The following is a 16,200-nucleotide window of genomic DNA, read 5'->3' on the forward strand; positions in this document are numbered from 1 at the left end:
TGTGAAACCTTTTGTCTTTTATTTTTTTGTTCGCAGTCAAGCTGCAGCTTCAGGCGGAGGAGCGAGGAGTGGTGTCCATCAAAGGTGTCAGTGCCAATCGCTTCCTGGCCATGAAGGAGGATGGCAGACTGCTGGCCCTGGTAAGCAGCACGTGCCTGATGTCTCTGTGTTGCTGTGTCCTGCCCTTGCTCTGTGCGGGGTCTTTCTTCCTGCAGGACTTACTCAGCTGCTCGGTGTGGGATTGATCAGGAGAAATGAGCTCTGCACAGCTTCTGCCAGTTACTTGAAATAGGGATTAGGAGGATTTGGGTATTTCTGCCCTACCTAGGAGCTGCAAAATTTAACAGGAATGGCTTGTCTGAGGGAAAAAATCACAGTGATCAGGAAATTATAAAAACAAATGAAGAGTAAAGTGTCTGCCTTTTTACCCTCAGGAGTAATTTTTTCCTCTTTCACTTACTTGGACATAAAGTGATTTTAAAAGACCTCTTTGAAGGGGAAAGTAAAGCCAATTTCTTTTTAAAAATTACGTTCATGGCACTAATCTGTATAAATTATTTTCTCATTTTCCTCTTTGTAGAGACTCAAGCTTTTTTGGGCACTTGTATTTCCTAACTAGAAAACTGGCAAGAGAAGTATTTTTGCAAATGCGATGATAAAATTTTAAAAGTTATAAATGTGGGTAAATTAAGCTGCTCTCTAGTGAGACTAGTTTTAGTTTAAACTCTTATGTATTTTACTGGTATCAGCTGAATTTTTAATTGTGTTTTAAAGCCAGTGTGTGCAGCAGACTCAGAGAGTTAATGTCTCTCTGAGCCAAATGATAAATTTTGCTTTAAGAGATGCAGTTACATTAATTTTGCTTACGAGACCTAGACACTGTAAATGCTTCATCCACATTTATATCCTTCAGTGCCTGGTGAAGCATCTGGTGAAACACCAGGGCATCCACCTTGCCAGAATTTTGGTTTGCAACAGCCCCTGGTGCTTTGTGTATTCACACAGCCCCATTCAGCCTCTGTGCAAGTCTGCTCTGTGGCCGTGGCTAGCAATGTGCATTCCTAACCCTGGCTGAACTGCAGCTGATGAAAGACCTATGCCAGGGGATGTAGAAATTTTTTTTGATTCTCCTCCTCTGCCTCCATGAAATGAGACTGAAAGTAGTTTTACAGGAGCAGGACTCCCCAGGGTGCTCCTCAGTTCTGGCTCCAGGGAGTTTTGTGTGGGCTCGGGAATGCAGTTAAAGAACCTGCTTCAAGTTACTTGGATATTGTGTGACAGCTCAGTTGAAGAAAATGTGAGGAGTTGCACACTGTGCTATTCTTGAGTTAAGTATAATTGGGAATTTCCTGTGATGCTGGTGCGGTGGCATTCGGCTTCCCATTCTAATAGCACTCCTTACCCTGAGTGACTGACGGGAATGGTCAAAATAGGGCGTTTAGCACCGTTTGTGAAATGATAAACATAAACACAGGAGTGTGTTTATATTTGGGATTTCTGACCTGCTGCTGCACGGTGGGTTTGGTTGTAGAATATGCTTTCCTTGCAGCAGTTTTTGTTTGCTTAGTTCCTGTAAGGCAAAATGCTTGTAAAGTATCGTCTAGCCATTCGGAATTACTCTCTCAGAATATGTAAAGTTGGCTTTGTACTTCCCACTTGAGCTTGTAAAACTCTTCTTTGCTGTTGTTTCTGGAAATGGGTATTATTTGAATCATGTTTGCTGCACGCAACATTGTTGTTATTCATAGGTGGAAACTCTTCTCTTTAAGACTTTTCTCCAACCAGCCGAACAAACGCTGCTGCAATTCCCTGCCTGTTTTCTGTAGCACTGGCAATGTTTTTCCATGAGGATTTCTACGCTGTGACTTCCAGCAGTCTGTGGCTGGCTGTGCCTTTACCATTTTCTGCCTCCAAACACATTCAAGAAACTGCTTCTAATTGCCAGCGTCTCTTGTTCATTTAGAGCAGGGCTGTTTCACGAGAGCTCGCGAAGAGCGTACGCTGGAAATGTCTGTGGTGAACTGCACATGGGGAAACACTGCTGAAATTTCTTTCAAAACATTATGGAACTTTAATTTCTAAACACATAATTTAGTCCTCTAATCAGTCACTCAAGTACTACTCTGTCCTTTTTAATATCTGGGGTGTTTAATTACTTTTCAGTGTCCAGGATCAATTTGTGTAGTGTCCTTGTTTTACAAATAAATTAGTGTTTTTGGAATTATGTTTGCAAATTCTTATTCAGGCCTGTTTTTCATCTTGTTGGATGTTTTTGTAATTACTTGTTGAGACATGCTGCGGGGCTTTGCAGGATGATTTATTGCACAGCCCGTGGACCACTGCTCACCCTGGTGACCTGCGTGGGGGTGCAGTGGTTCTTGTCTGGAAATCTGGATGATGCAGCTTTTAACGGAGCATTTCCATGTTCTTACTAACAGAATCAGTCATGGGGGAGACGTGATCTCTACCACTGGAGGAAATGGCTGGTTGTGAATGCAGATAGTCAAAACCTCCCCTTGGAAAATGCTCTTTTAACTGAAAATACTTATGCAGAAATGCATCTGTTCCAGCAGATTTTTGATGAAAAAATGGAAACATTTCCCATCTGATATGGCTTATTTTGACTTTCCAGATTAATTATAAGAATGAAGAACTTTCACTTTATGGAATGAAATGTGATTATTTATATAATGAAGAAATTTCCCAAACTTCCCATGAAAGGAAGGATTTTGACAAACTTGTATTTTATGATAAATAATTTGTTATTTAAGGATATGACCTGTTCATTCTGTCATGCTTACTTGGTTTTGCTGTGATCAGCCAGGTTTTGCCAGACTTGAAGAACTTGACTCAAAGGGAAATTCTTGTCTTTTGATGTTATGGATTCAAATTGTTCTCAAAGAATGTTTGTGAGAATAACCTGCATTTAGTTTGAACAGAGTTCAGGTGTTTCATGAGGTGCTGAGAAAGCTTCTACTGCCAGATCTGCACTCTGTCAGGATGCAGCCTGGACTTTCAGTGTATCTGAAAGGAAAAACAAAGATATCTAGGTGCTGAGACTGACAGTGCAGTGGCTGGCATCCTGCTCTTGCTAGACAGCAGTCCAGCTCCTGAAATGTCACCTCTGGGGGATGTTAAGGAATACACAGTTCATGAAGCCTGAGCTGTCATTTGTCACCTTAATGATGGGGTTTATGTCAAAATGTTTACATTGGCAATGGACTGGAGGAAAGCACTGATGTCGCATATGCTTTGGGGAGAAGTAAGGACTTTTCTTTTTTCACCCTTTTTTGATGTGCCTCTGCCTGAATTTCCAGTGTGGGCAATTGTACTGAATTGTCTATATTCTGCTTAAAGGTTTTGTTCTTAAAGGCTTCTTTATACTGATCAGAACAAAGAATTACACAGTAATTAAAAGGAAATTAAAAGCTGCTTAATCTGTGTTAGAGACAATAAATGAACCATGGGTAAAAACCTCTTATTGTAAGTGTTTTTAACAATATTTTCACAGTAAGTATCTTTCTTCAGTTGTGAAATAGTTAATCTGTATTTCTTAAAACCAAAGGTACTGCTCACATTCTTGCTAAATTAGTCCCCTGAATGTGAAGAATTGATTTGTGGTGCTACACCAGTAATGCTTTCTCTTTTCCCTTTTAGAAATACGCAACAGAAGAATGTTTCTTCTTTGAACGTTTGGAATCCAATAACTACAACACTTACCGGTCACGGAAATACTCGGATTGGTACGTGGCACTGAAAAGAACTGGACAGTACAAACCTGGACCAAAAACTGGACCTGGACAGAAAGCTATCCTTTTCCTTCCCATGTCTGCTAAAAGCTGACTTCCATGGCAGATTGTGAGCACCAATGCGACACAGCACTAAAGATGTCGTCTTCCTTACTCCTCTCCAAAGTAGCCAAATATAAGCAATTATTTGCTGATATTATAACTACTTTTGCAAATGCCAGATTAAACCATGAATGTTCCATACTGTCTTTATATTGCTCTTTAAAGCTATTGTGCCAGTGTGTGTGGAGGTAAAATGACTTGCTGAATATATTTTCAGGATCAGTAACACTTTTGTTTTCTTCTAGGTACCTATGCATTTTATTTACCTTGTGCTTGCTTTATGGAGTAGAGAAGAAGAAACCTGATGCACACTCATAGCAATAATTACCTTTAAAAATAATTTATATCTTAGCTTATTAGAGAATAATTATGTTCTAATAATTACCTAAAAAGAAGTCCACAGATAACTCTAATATGCAACACTGCAATAGTTCTAAATTATTACTATAAGGAAATGTGAAATGTATTGCTATCATGTCATGTTTCTGTAGGACTCGGGCAGCTCCCTGTGGTAGAGCTTGTAGAACAGGCCTGTGTAGACAGCCGGGAACTCCCTCATGGTTATGTCAATCCTATCAAACCCTTCCCGGTACCCGAACAGTAAGAGCTTGGCCACGTTGCTGGTGATGGGTGTGGCGTTTTCCGTCCTGGCCAGCTCCTCCAGGTCCATCCACTCGCACCGGAGGCACTCGTGCTGGCAGAAGCTGATGCGGAAGGAGGAGGGCTCCATGCGGCAGATGATGTACATGTCCGACTTCCCAAAGGCCCCAGGGTGCTTGTGTTGCTGCCTGATGCTTAGGATGGACTTGAACTCTGACTTGATGCCAGTCTCTTCAAAAACCTCTCGAACTGCTGTGTCTCCTGGGTGGAAAGAGCAATCCTTGCAATACATCTGAGAGTAACTTAGCGTTCCTTAAACCTTTTGGAAAGGTGGAAAGCCTCTTACTCAGCATGTTCTCTATTCTGCTTCATAAGAATGTAGGTCTCTTTTTCCAAGACAAGGATAAGCTAATTTTTTGCTTCCCAAAGAACAGTAATTGCTGTGTGCCTTTCCTGTGTGTATCCTACAGAATTACTTTGGTAATGCTGTGCAGGGTGTGGTTTGTAATGGACACTGATGGCTGCTGGCTCCACTGAGCCATTAACCTAAGACAGCACTGCACTGTCTTTGCAGTCCTTTGGATCGCCATCCCTCTCCTTGCCCCTGCCCAGCTGCACCTGTACTGATTGATGTCAGATCTCTGCACCTGATCAGTTTCACTGCACTCACCCCCGGGTAACAAAATGGGTAAAACTTCTCAGAAAGTGAAAGTTGGTGCTTGGTCCTTTTCAAGATGTACCGTAAGAGTCAGGTGACATTTCAAATATGCCACAGCACCAGTGCAGCACAGAGCTTGCCCTTGCAAGAAACATGCTGCATCTGTGCTGCATGTGTGCATTCTCTGTGCCCCAGCCAGAGTGAGACCAGTGCTAACATTCCTCACCACAAACGCAGCAGGAACCTTAAGGGTCTACAAGGTCTGTGTGCTCCAATTACAGCCAGAGAACCACCCATCCATCCAGAACTCCTCCAGAGAGTTTTTCCTTTCAGTAACAAATTGAAGAGTCCCTAAGAAGTTTTTTAATATTCCACTGATTTCCCCAAAGTCTGCAGTTTCCTTGTAGTCAAATTCTACTTGCCTGGGGGTAAGTACTGGTAGGTTAAAGCTGGCTTTTCCCAAATTAATGTAACCTCCTGGTCATCTCTGGTTTGAGTGGTCAATGTACAGAACTGCTGTGCAATGTTACCTGCTCCTGTTAGTTCATTTTCAGTAAGGAATGTGTGCTGGCTTGCTTCCAAAAGCAAATGCATTTGAAAAGACTCGTTGTGATTCACCATCCTGTGGAAGCTTGCATCTTGCCATGTCAGAGGGGAACAAAGCAGATGTTTCAGGGGTAGTTTCAGGTATGGGAAACAGTAACTCCCTGTAACAGGTGGTTTTGTTAGTGGACAAGGGGCTACAGAAGTGACCTTGAGATTGTGAGGAATGCTGAGGCAGGCTGTGGCTAAGAAAATTGCAGTAATGATGGATTTCATTTAAGCTTTGAGCTTTGCTTTTAGATGAAGCGCCACTTCTGTTTCCCTTTTATTTAAATGTGTGTATATATATAAATATCTAATGACAATTCAATTAGAAGAAACACTAGGGCTGGAGTTTCAGAAATAGATACAAAAATGTGTGCACTTTGCTTCATCTGCATTATGAAACTATTGGTGTCACTTGCATGAGTCAGTTTGCACTCATTTAAGTAGGCAGCCAAGCATGTTGTCACTTCATGTAACCAAAGGATTTTAAGCAATGTAATTGCAATTTTTAATTGTAATTTAAAATTTAGTCCCTTGTTTGACTTGTGTTTTTAAGGTTTAATGTAAGAATGAAGAAGGAAAATTAGGCTCTATTATATTTTATGCTTGACTAATTTATATCTTCTTGTAATGTAAGATGTGATGCAGAGAATCGTAGCTTTTATTATTCTGTAGTTTAGAAGTGGCAGGAGGGAAGCTGTAAGACACTTTTCTCCTGTGTGGTTTTCAGTCCAGGCTCCAGCCAAAATGTCACCTGTTAAGTGAGGGATGGCTGCTGTTGTACTCAGTAGCAGTATCACTCTGGGGAGTCCCACTGGAATGCCAGTGCTGGTCATTTGTTGCTCCCTTGAGTGCAAAAATCCTGCTGCTGCTGGCACTAGAAGTGAGAAGGAGCCTGGCTAGACAACAGCCATGGCATTTGTGTTTCTTTTGAAAACATGGATCCATTTCACCTTTTTACATTACATTGTCCAGCAAATATTTTGGATTTCCATCACCAGGTTTGACAGAAAGACTTAAAACATGACTCATGAGTTATGAAAACTAAACTCTGCCATATCCTGACAACCAGCACCTTTCTCCATGTATAGAAATAATAACTGGAATACAACCCTACCACACAGTGTTGTAGGGAGTCTGCTAAAACAGCAGGTATTTCTAAGGTGTGGAGCAGTCAGGAAGCCTGGGCTTGACACCCAGCTTAAGAAGTCATGAGCTTATGGATCATGATTTTAAGGGCTCAGATACAAGGAGGAAAAAACCCAGATTTCCTCTCTTTATAAACACCCTTGTTCATTTACCTGTGAAGATAAACTGCAGCAATGTTCATCAGCTGTGCTGTGTTGGGAGAGAAATGAGAAGATTCCTCAAACCAGCATTGTTTCCTACCACAGGAGTACTTCCTGTCTCTGCTGGGAGTAGGTACCCACAAGACTGAGGCTCTGCACTTCACCCTGGCCCTGCGCCCAGGAGCTCTTGGTCCAAACTAATCAAGTGAAGGAGGTGGAAGGAAGCAAGTGCATGTATTGGAATGGAAATTTTTGCTCAGTCCATCCCTGAGGTCACTGCCCTGGATTCCAGTGTGAGCCGAGTGCTCCCTGTTTCAGTTTTATTTGGGCTATATATGGATTACCTTAATCCTCTGCACTTCTGGCTCATATTGCAGCATATCTGACCAGCCTACAAAAATTTAGCTGGCCTCAAGCACTCATTTAAAAGAAAGTGTGAAAAAGAGTAAATGCTACAAACACAAAACTTCTTTGTCCTGAACATGCTACCCTGCTACCATTAGGGTCCCAGGATTGTGTCACTCCATCTATTCACCATTAATTCAAGGAAACAATCCATCACAGGAGCAATGTGGGTCATGCTGTATTTCAGTGGTGTTCATGTCTCTATAGTTCAGCTGATGGCTGACCTGTTGTCATAGAACTTACCAATGTCTTCTCCTGGATTAGACAGACCTCCTGGAAATTTCCATGCGTTTATAGTCTGTATTGGAGGAAAAGTCCATTAATGAAGTAGTCAGCCTGTGCTGCACTCTTTAATACGAAGGAGACAATTAACACATAACTTTTTTTTTTGTTGAAGTTGCGGTATTGTTATTTACAAATATCAGTAAGTAGGAACTTGTTTGTTCCTGCTGACAGGATGATTAGAGACAGCTACAGTCTGTAAGAACTATGGGAACAAAACACCTACTGATTGAAAATACAAACTGTCTAACAGTCATTAGACAATGTTGCTGCTAGATAGAGTAGTTGAATATTTTTTAAAAAGCTGCTATAGACTATATAATCTTATATTTAATCACTAATATATTCCACTTCTATTGTTTTGGCTTTTAAAAAATGTATATATATTTAATCTTACAGGTATTATGATTGTACTGTTCTATACTGCACTGGCTTTAAGATGTTTCTGTGTGTCTGTAATGATCATTTAGTGTAACCTGTCATTTCCATGGAATATGAGAAATGAGGGCTTGTGTGTGATTTATGTAGAGAAACATTTATTGACTTGCAATAAAGTTCAGTATTAAAACATGAAGTGCAGGCTTGGTGTTGTTACTCACACTGCTAGAGGAGTCCCAGTCCCTGCACCTCTGGCAAAAGCACAAAGATTTGTAGGCTTTACCTTTACTTCTATGTACTTTCTATTTCTCTCCTTGTTAAAAGTTTATGTAGGAAGAAGTTACCCTTCTCCTAGAAATAAATGCAGTAAAGAGGCTCACTGGTCCAAAAAAACCTTTTTTAGTCTGTGCAGCATAGCTGTGTGCTTTCCAGTGATTTGAAACCCTAATGACTACATTGGAAAATTATTTTTTTTTCCTGGGCATTCTTAAAGGGCTTGGATAGGAATTTAATAGATTAAAAATAGTGCAGATGGAAAATACATATATTTGTCTACTGGCTTTCAGATTTACTTTTAGTTCCTGGAAATCTTTGTGTGCTGTGGAATTGTCCTGTCACAATTAAACCCAAACAGCTCTTAAAATTCCAACAGCTGTTAAATTTTTTTTACTCTGATATCTGTTCAAGATATTTACTAAAAGGTAAGCATGTACATTTATATTTTTATGTTTAAAAGGGTAAGTGAATGTTGTGTTTCTAATGTTTACAGCGCGCTGTTCTGCCCCTGGAGACTCTCTGGAGCTGGAACCACTTTTGGAGTCTACAGCATGAGAGGTAGGTTTATGCTTTAATTGGTAATTGCTGAATGAAAGCCTGAAAGTCCTCCTAAAGCCAAGTCCTTGACATTTTATTTATTGTAAGTAAAAATACGACATACAAAAATGAAAAATAAACATCTTTAGTTACAGGAAACAATTTCAGAGGAAGAGAAATACCCTTGTCTTTTGTGTTAGAAACTCATCATATGGTATGACTGAACCTGCCAATGAAAGCACTCTTTCACTGAAGTTCATTAACTGTGTTGTAGGTCCTAATGAACTGATGTTTTGGGTCCTGAGGAGAAAAGTCTTAGTAGCTATTTCAGGAAAGACAGGAGAATGCAGCCAGTGGGATTCCAGCACAGTTTTAACTGCATAAAATGAAAAATATGCATCCGAGTGTATTTCAGTCCACCCAGCTAAGCTCTTAGAGAGTTAATTAATGCAGTTTTAACATGAAACACTTAAACCTGCAAATGAAAGCGTAATGGAGGCTAAACATCTCTTGAGTGGAGTAGCACAGGCAGCTGCCAGTGAGCCTGGGAGCTTTGTGCAGCAGCCGAGTTAAAACCGGGCTCAGTCTGATAGGGGCAGGCAGACATGTCAGTGATGGATGCTCGGTGACCTCAAGCCACATCACACGAGCCACCCTCACCACAGCACTGCTCTGGTCTGGCATCCTGTGCAGGGAGGGCGGGCGCTTCCACGTGTGAGGAATTAAAGATCTTTACACCTGCTGGACCAAGGTGGTCTCCAGGTCATGGCCAACTGTGCTACTGCTCGTTTAAATCCACAGATATGCCTGGAATTTTGGAAACCAAACCAAATCAGAATCCTTCTCTCAAAATCTGTTTCAAGCTGTGGGGATTTTCCAGAAGTCTGCAGGGATCCAAACACAAGATCAGGGACTCCTGGGTCAGTTACAGGAGAAAACAGAAAACTCAAAACAGGAAGGATACTTAGTTCTGCTGAATCAATCTGCAGTTATAATTTATAAGAAAGCTGTTGACTTTTAGAGTTGGGGTTTTTTTCCCCTTAATATGGAATTCAGCAATCTGTTGCAAGATGTGTTTAAGATACTGGTAAAAAGAAGAAACTTTTAACTATTATAATTTTGGACTGTAATAAAAATAAAATATATTTTGTTTTATGTTACAGAATAGGCTTATCTAAATTAACTTCTCTATTTTATAATCCTGTAACAAACTTACCTTATTTCTGTCTTGTACGACCAACACCTTTCCAGTGCTTTCATCTAGAACAGCACCTGGTATAGAAAGAATATTGAAAAAGAGAAAGTGTTGGACAATGTCACTCAATCCTAACAATCAAAATTTAACATGTTTTGCTAATGTACAGTTGGCAAGGTTTGTATGGATGAATCACAAAGTGGTTTGTCAGTGGAAATGGATGCAAAATAAAATATCTCAAAAAGGTTAAATATCCTGTAGAAAAATTCAAAGTTGGCAGTACCAAGATAAATAATAGCAGCTTTTAAGTTCCAGATTAGACAAGAAATGAAAATAAAAACTTGCTTGTGTTAGTATCAGAACTAAAGAATGCAAGATCAAGAGGTTACCCAAACAATGTGGCAAAGCTGCTCGCTTCAGGAGAGACAGGCCTGTAATCTTCCTCAAATAACAGAGAGTTTTCCAGTGACTCTGGCTGAGAAGCCACCCTTAAGGGGGATGGATTTTTCTTCAGTGAAATTCATGACACAGCCCCCACCTGCTGTAGTGAAGATCTGAGTGGTTTTGGGATAAGAACACACCAGGTTTAGTACTCTGGGCTGACTGTACAGATAATGTTCAGCTGTGTGACTATCTCTGAACTCGCACTACCCAGCTAACAACTCACGACAGGAACTGCACCATAATCTGAGTCAACTTCTTAATCAAACAGTGTTGCTTCCAAGTGGAAAAGTGACACTTTCACTTGATGAAAAATCCTGTCGGACTGAGAAGTGCAGCTTTTCCTTATGTCCTCATGCTCAGCCCATGACTTTCTCCCGCAGATTACAAGTTTTCCTGCTTTCTGGAACCCAAGTGCTTTCATGTTTAATTATGTCATACTCGCTGGTCATTCTTTAAAAATGTCTTTCCTTTACAACAGGTATTTTTCTCAGATTTTAAAGAGCGCTGTGGTGAGCAGGACGAGCTGTGGTGCAACTTACCAGGATCTTTTCCACATCAGTCATGCATGGCTTTCAAATTAGAGGTTAACGGTAACAAAATGCTCACGTCATTTTACAGCAGGAGGAGGAGGATACAGGCACATCTGTGATGACATGTGCATTTAAAATGCTATGGGGAACTATACCCACAGGAAGGAATTGTTAAGGAGTGAGTGTCCAGCTAAAAACATCCTGTTTTTAATAATACATGGCAGAGTTATGTGTAGGAGGATAGTTCAAAGACCAGTCTTCCTTCAAGATATGTCAAAGGACATGCTTTAAGAGGGTAGTCACATATCTGCCTCCCTGTGGCCTGTGACTTTATGATTTCATTCCTCCTGTAAATACTTAGCAGTGTCCAAGTTTAACTACTGTAATGATTAAAAGAGGCAACAAAATGAAACCAGGAGGAACTTTGTGATTAGACAATTTGTTTTCTAGAAAAGCCATTCCTCAGCCAAAGGTTTGCTGAGAGCAGGGAGGGCTGGTGCAGGCAGGAAACTGCTGCTTGAATCAAACAGAAAGTGTGTTTGCTTTCCTCTGTTCCCCTGAAATTGAAGCCTGTGAAAGTAATTTTTGACAGTGAAATTCCCAGGGAGGTGATCAGAATCTCAGCTAGGGGATACCTAAATCCAGAGCAAGAAGGAAGAAAACACAGTAACAGGATTTGCTGCCTGGTCTCGTGTTCCCTTGCTGGGCCACACCTGGTTGGCATCAGCGAGATTACAGTTTGACCACCCTGAATTGTGGTTTTTAAAACTCCCTCCTGCTACAAATGTGGTACCTGGAGCTTTAAATCATCCAATGCCAGGATGACTTTCTGGGAAGGTTTGTACTTGAAATTCAACCAAGTAATCACTATTACAATACCACTTGGTTGAGAATGTTCTCTTTTGGGGAACAGACAAGAAAAGCATTTAAAAAATAAAAATAATCCCTTTGATAACTCCAGATAATGAGTAATGGAGGAGAAAAATATCCTTATCCTACCTATTTATGACTGATGTAAAAATGCATACAGAAATGTTCAGTGTTGAGAAGCACTTGTCAACCACAGAATGAGTGCACATACCACTGCCTGCACTGTAAGCACCAGCAGACAGGAGCAGGTATTTGTAAAACAACTTGGGAACTACTTTTAAGTCACTTTTTGTAAGTGACTTTTGTAACCTATCCACCTCCATCTCCCTGTGCAGTTTCACAGTAATGCAGCTGCTCACTTTAGGTTTCCTTAAGTACCAGGACTGGCCAAGGCTGGTGATCCTATGTGTGTAGGCTCTCCTTCCTGGAGTCCTTCAGCTCCAAGGACTTTGTGGATTAAGGTGGCAGCAATGCAAATAACAGCTGTGTTGTAAGGCTTGTAGACCATGTGAGGGGGAAATAAATGCCTTTCACTTTTCCTCCTCTCCTTTTACTTTCTTTCCTCAGCTTGTCCTCTCATCCCATTGTTGCATATTTACGAACATGTCATATTTACAAACATGTCACTTTCTGGATGGCAGGCCACATCCTCCTCAGAGGTGGAGCATTTTGGAAATGCTTTTTAAAAACACGTTAATCACTTCATACATCAGAGACTCCTCTGTATCTTTACACATGTGGAAAATCCTGCCGCCTACAAACGGATGTAGTAACTTAGCTGGAAGACACATCACACATTCCACTATTTCTGAACAATAATGGCCAAACCCAGTGAGTAACATTTGCTACTCTCTGCTTGGCCACTCTGATCCAGACTGGTAAAACATGACCTGACCCCGCTTATTCACACCTTTGTCATCACTTGGCTGCATGGTCCTGAGGCACAAGCCCTGGCTGTGCTGCGTTTGCCGCGTGGGAAACTCCAGACAGGAGGAAAAGCAGCTGCTGGTCTACTTGGCAATGAGACTCACTACCTGCTCCCTGTTCCCGTGCTGGCTTCCTGCTGGCCAGCCAACCACTCTCCACATCTCTGCTTTCCATTTCAGGATGCTCACAGGACTCACTCCTGCATTTCACTGACTGGCCACAGCTTTGAGATAGAGAGTCTCACCAGAAAATTGCTTTTATTTACTGCAGACATACTCTAAAATACTTTTGGGTTAGGGAATAAAGAAAGCCTTGTGTTTGACCCCCTCCCCAATATCCATATTTAAATACTTTAATATTTAAATAAAATGAATTAAAAATAGAATGGAGCCTTTCCCCTGTCCAGGCTCTACCTCCTAAAGTGGAAAGACAATGGAATAAATCTACCAGGTGGTATCCACGCTGCTTAGTATATTTTTGAGATGTGTTCCAGATCCACTGACAGTGAGTAAAACAAAGGACAAAAAAAAAACCCACACAGCAGTCATTTCAGATTTACCTGCCTAGAACGCTCTCCTGAAGTATTTATGTCCTTTGAAGAAAATCCCAATAATGACTAAAAGTGTACAGGTTCGAAAAATGGTAGCAAAGAACACATACATTATATGTTGTGCAATTTTAAAATCCATAAAAGAAATTAGGAAATCTGTATACCTGCACTTACCAAAGTTTTCTTTAAGGTTTTTTACTACTTGCAAAGTGTTTTGAAGCACAGCTGCAAATTATGCTCTGAAAATCTATCTTTAAATATTTGTGAGTCTTTCAGAGTTAGGATTTTTCTTATAGCTCTTTCTGCTGCCCACCAGGGTCACAACTCATCTTTTATGTGATTTCCTTTCAAGCAGCACTTTCAGCTGCACAAGTTCTATTCAGAAAACCTCTCTTTCACTTGGGCTTCCTCACCAGGAGTAACCCGCTGCTTTCTCGAGGAGAATGCACTGTCCCGCTCCAGTTTAATGCCACATACTTTAATGGTGAGGTTTCCACACCTCAGGAAAACATGCTCCAACATGTCCATTGACAAACTCCAAGGCTGCCTTCAGCATCCACCCGCCCTCTGCTGGCCTGGGAACCGAAGGCTCCCACTGCTGATGGCAGCAGCAGTGCTTTGTAATTCAAGGGTTTTTTTCCCTCCAAGCTTCCTTTTGCCTGACCTGCTGCCACACAGAACAAACCACCTTTTGTGAGCTCTTCCTAACTAGATTTTTCTAATTGCTGTTTATGGGCTTTAACACCACTTTGTGGAGAAATAACACCCCACGGAGACCCTGCAAGCCAAGGACAAACAAGCCAGGGCTGCAGCTGGAGAGATGTGCTCTCCCCAGCCTCGGAATTTCTGTGTGTTAATGTAACCCCTAACCAGTACATGAGGGGTCCAAACCAGTCTCCAATTACAGATAACTGAGTGATGGGATGGGTAATGGCTTATCTGTGGAACTCTGCTGAGTGAGAGAACAAAACCACTGGAATTTGGTGAAGCCAACTTCAAGATGACTGTATTTTTGGCTCATCATCAGTCCCTTGTGCAGTGCTGTATGAAAAAAGAAAAAAGGGGAAACTGTCTTGCTCCTTGGAAATTTTCTGTTATGGAACAACTTTCTAGCTGGTTGTGGCAGGTCTACATGGATAAGAGTATGATGTTTGTGGGGGGTTTTTTTTGTAAAATACATGTTTGGATTAAGGATTTCTAGGCACAGCTTAGATCAGCTTTCAGACCATTGCAATTCAGGCTAATAGATGCTTCCTGAACAATCCCTGTTGGGTCAAGTTTTCCCCATTTACAGACATTAACTTGAACACAGTTTAGACAGATATACATATTAAGCACACAGAGCAGAGAACTGCTTTTTTTCTCTACGCTGGTGGCTGCTTTTTCATTCCAAAATGCAGTAGCCAGCTGGTTTCCATGTGCTGGTTGTACAGAGGAACAATTCCAACTGAAGGGGCTCCTAAGGGCTCCTTCAAGGTTTTCTGTGGCTGCAGCCACTGCTGTAACTCACCTGCAACCCCCAGCTGGTGTGTGGCGAACCCTGGCAGCCTGCTGGGCCCCTCTCCCAGCCACAGCGTCAGGGTGGACGAGCCCTGCTCAGCGTGGTGGAAAGCAAAGCCTTGGGAAGCAGCCACTGCCACAAGGCTGCTCTGGAGGATGGGGACATGGAGCCAGACAGCAACACGGCCTTCATCCCGCCACTGAGACACGGACTCTGCAAGAGAGGGAGGTGAGGAGGGTCAGGGACCCCTTTGCCCTTGGTCTGTGCTGCTTCAAACTTTACCACACACTATAGCTGTGGGTAATGTGCAAAAATCTGTATTTTCATGTCATTTACCACAGGGTAAAACCATTGTTGTGAGAAACTCCATAGCAGTCTGAGAGGCTGCCAGGCTGACGTTTTATATGGTACAACTGGGTGTTCATGTGCAAGATGACGGCTTTTACATTTGGGGTCTATCATGAGAAACAAGGGAACTACTCTTCTGGAGTGCTGTGTCCAGTTCTGGGCCCCTCAGTACAAGGAAGATAAGGAACTACTGGAGTGGGTCCAGTGGAGGCCACAAAAAGGATGAGGGGTCTAGACCATCTCTGTGAGGAGAGACTGTGGGAGCTGGACCTGTTCAGTCTGGAGAAGATGAGTCTCAGATGGGACTTCATCAATCCATCCAAATACCTCAAAGGTGGGTGCCAAGAGAATGATGCCAGACTCTTTTCGGTGGTGCCCACTGACGGGACAAGGAGCAATGCCCATAAACTGAAAACACCTGAAGTTTCACCTCAACAGGAGGAAGAACACCTTCACACTGAGAGAGGCAGAGCACTGGAACAGGCTGCCCAGTGGGGGCGCGCACTCTCCTTCTCTGGAGACATTCCAAACCCACCTGCTGTGGCTTGTCACTCCTGTGTCACCTGCTCCGGGAGATCGGACTGGATGATCTCCAGAGGTCCTTTCCAACCCTAACTACGTTACTGTTCCGTGAACCACCTCTGTTCCCTCCCGCCGGCGCCCGTCCCCTCCCGGCCGCGGCTCCGGCTCCGTGAGGGGAAGGCGGCGGCTCAGGGCGCCCCCTGGCGGGCCCCCCGCCCGCCCCGGGACCCCCGCCCGGCACTTGCCCCGCAGCCACCGCCCGAAGGCGGCCCGCTCCAGCCGCGGGGAGCCGCGCAGCTCGCCCAGGTCCACGCTCACACCCCCGAACTTGTCCGTCTTCGCCCGCAGCCCCGCCAGGGCCGCCCAGCCCCGCGCCCTCCGCAACCCCCGCCACGGGCCCGCCATGGCGCTGAGCGGGGCGGGGAGCGGCCGCCCCCGGGGCGGTGCCA

The 16,200-nt window shown here is 42.8% G+C and overlaps 2 protein-coding genes across 3 annotated transcripts in view; one reads left to right on the plus strand and one right to left on the minus strand.

Moving 5' to 3' along the window:
• FGF2 (fibroblast growth factor 2) overlaps window positions 1-8,247 on the plus strand; it is a 23,795-nt gene extending 15,548 nt beyond the window's left edge. Inside the window, exons 2-3 of the mRNA XM_064416432.1 lie at window positions 37-140; window positions 3,658-8,247. Of these exons, the coding sequence (XP_064272502.1) occupies window positions 37-140; window positions 3,658-3,843 (290 nt within the window). The 3' untranslated portion in view covers window positions 3,844-8,247. The remainder of the gene's footprint in view (window positions 1-36; window positions 141-3,657) is intronic.
• NUDT6 (nudix hydrolase 6) lies at window positions 2,661-16,177 on the minus strand. Of its 2 annotated transcripts, none has more exons than XM_064416435.1 (5): window positions 16,072-16,177; window positions 14,891-15,094; window positions 10,081-10,136; window positions 7,635-7,689; window positions 2,661-4,712 (listed from the first exon to the last, which is right to left on the minus strand). In XM_064416435.1, exons 1-5 carry the CDS (start codon window positions 16,154-16,156, stop codon window positions 4,324-4,326), a joined length of 789 nt encoding a protein of 262 aa, XP_064272505.1. In that variant the 5' UTR covers window positions 16,157-16,177; the 3' UTR covers window positions 2,661-4,323. The 2 variants fall into 2 exon arrangements, with proteins under 2 accessions (XP_064272505.1, XP_064272504.1); XM_064416434.1 differs by having other exon boundaries at window positions 15,997-16,156.
• Between the last annotated feature and the right edge of the window lie 23 nt (window positions 16,178-16,200).

This window comes from Passer domesticus, chromosome 4 (genome assembly GCF_036417665.1).
Source record: "Passer domesticus isolate bPasDom1 chromosome 4, bPasDom1.hap1, whole genome shotgun sequence".
NCBI lineage: Eukaryota > Metazoa > Chordata > Aves > Passeriformes > Passeridae > Passer > Passer domesticus.

What these genes read in the sequence shown, in the direction of transcription:
- NUDT6 (XM_064416434.1), bottom strand. Translation starts at nt 16,156, where the DNA reads ATGGCGGGCCCGTGGCGGGGGTTGCGGAGGGCGCGGGGCTGGGCGGCC. An exon ending in ACACCAGCTGGGGGTTGCAG is followed by an intron (nt 10,137 to 14,890) that starts GTGAGTTACAGC and finishes TTTCTATACCAG; the next exon opens with GTGCTGTTCTAGATGAAAGC. An exon ending in TCGTACAAGACAGAAATAAG is followed by an intron (nt 7,690 to 10,080) that starts GTAAGTTTGTTA and finishes CCTCCAATACAG; the next exon opens with ACTATAAACGCATGGAAATT.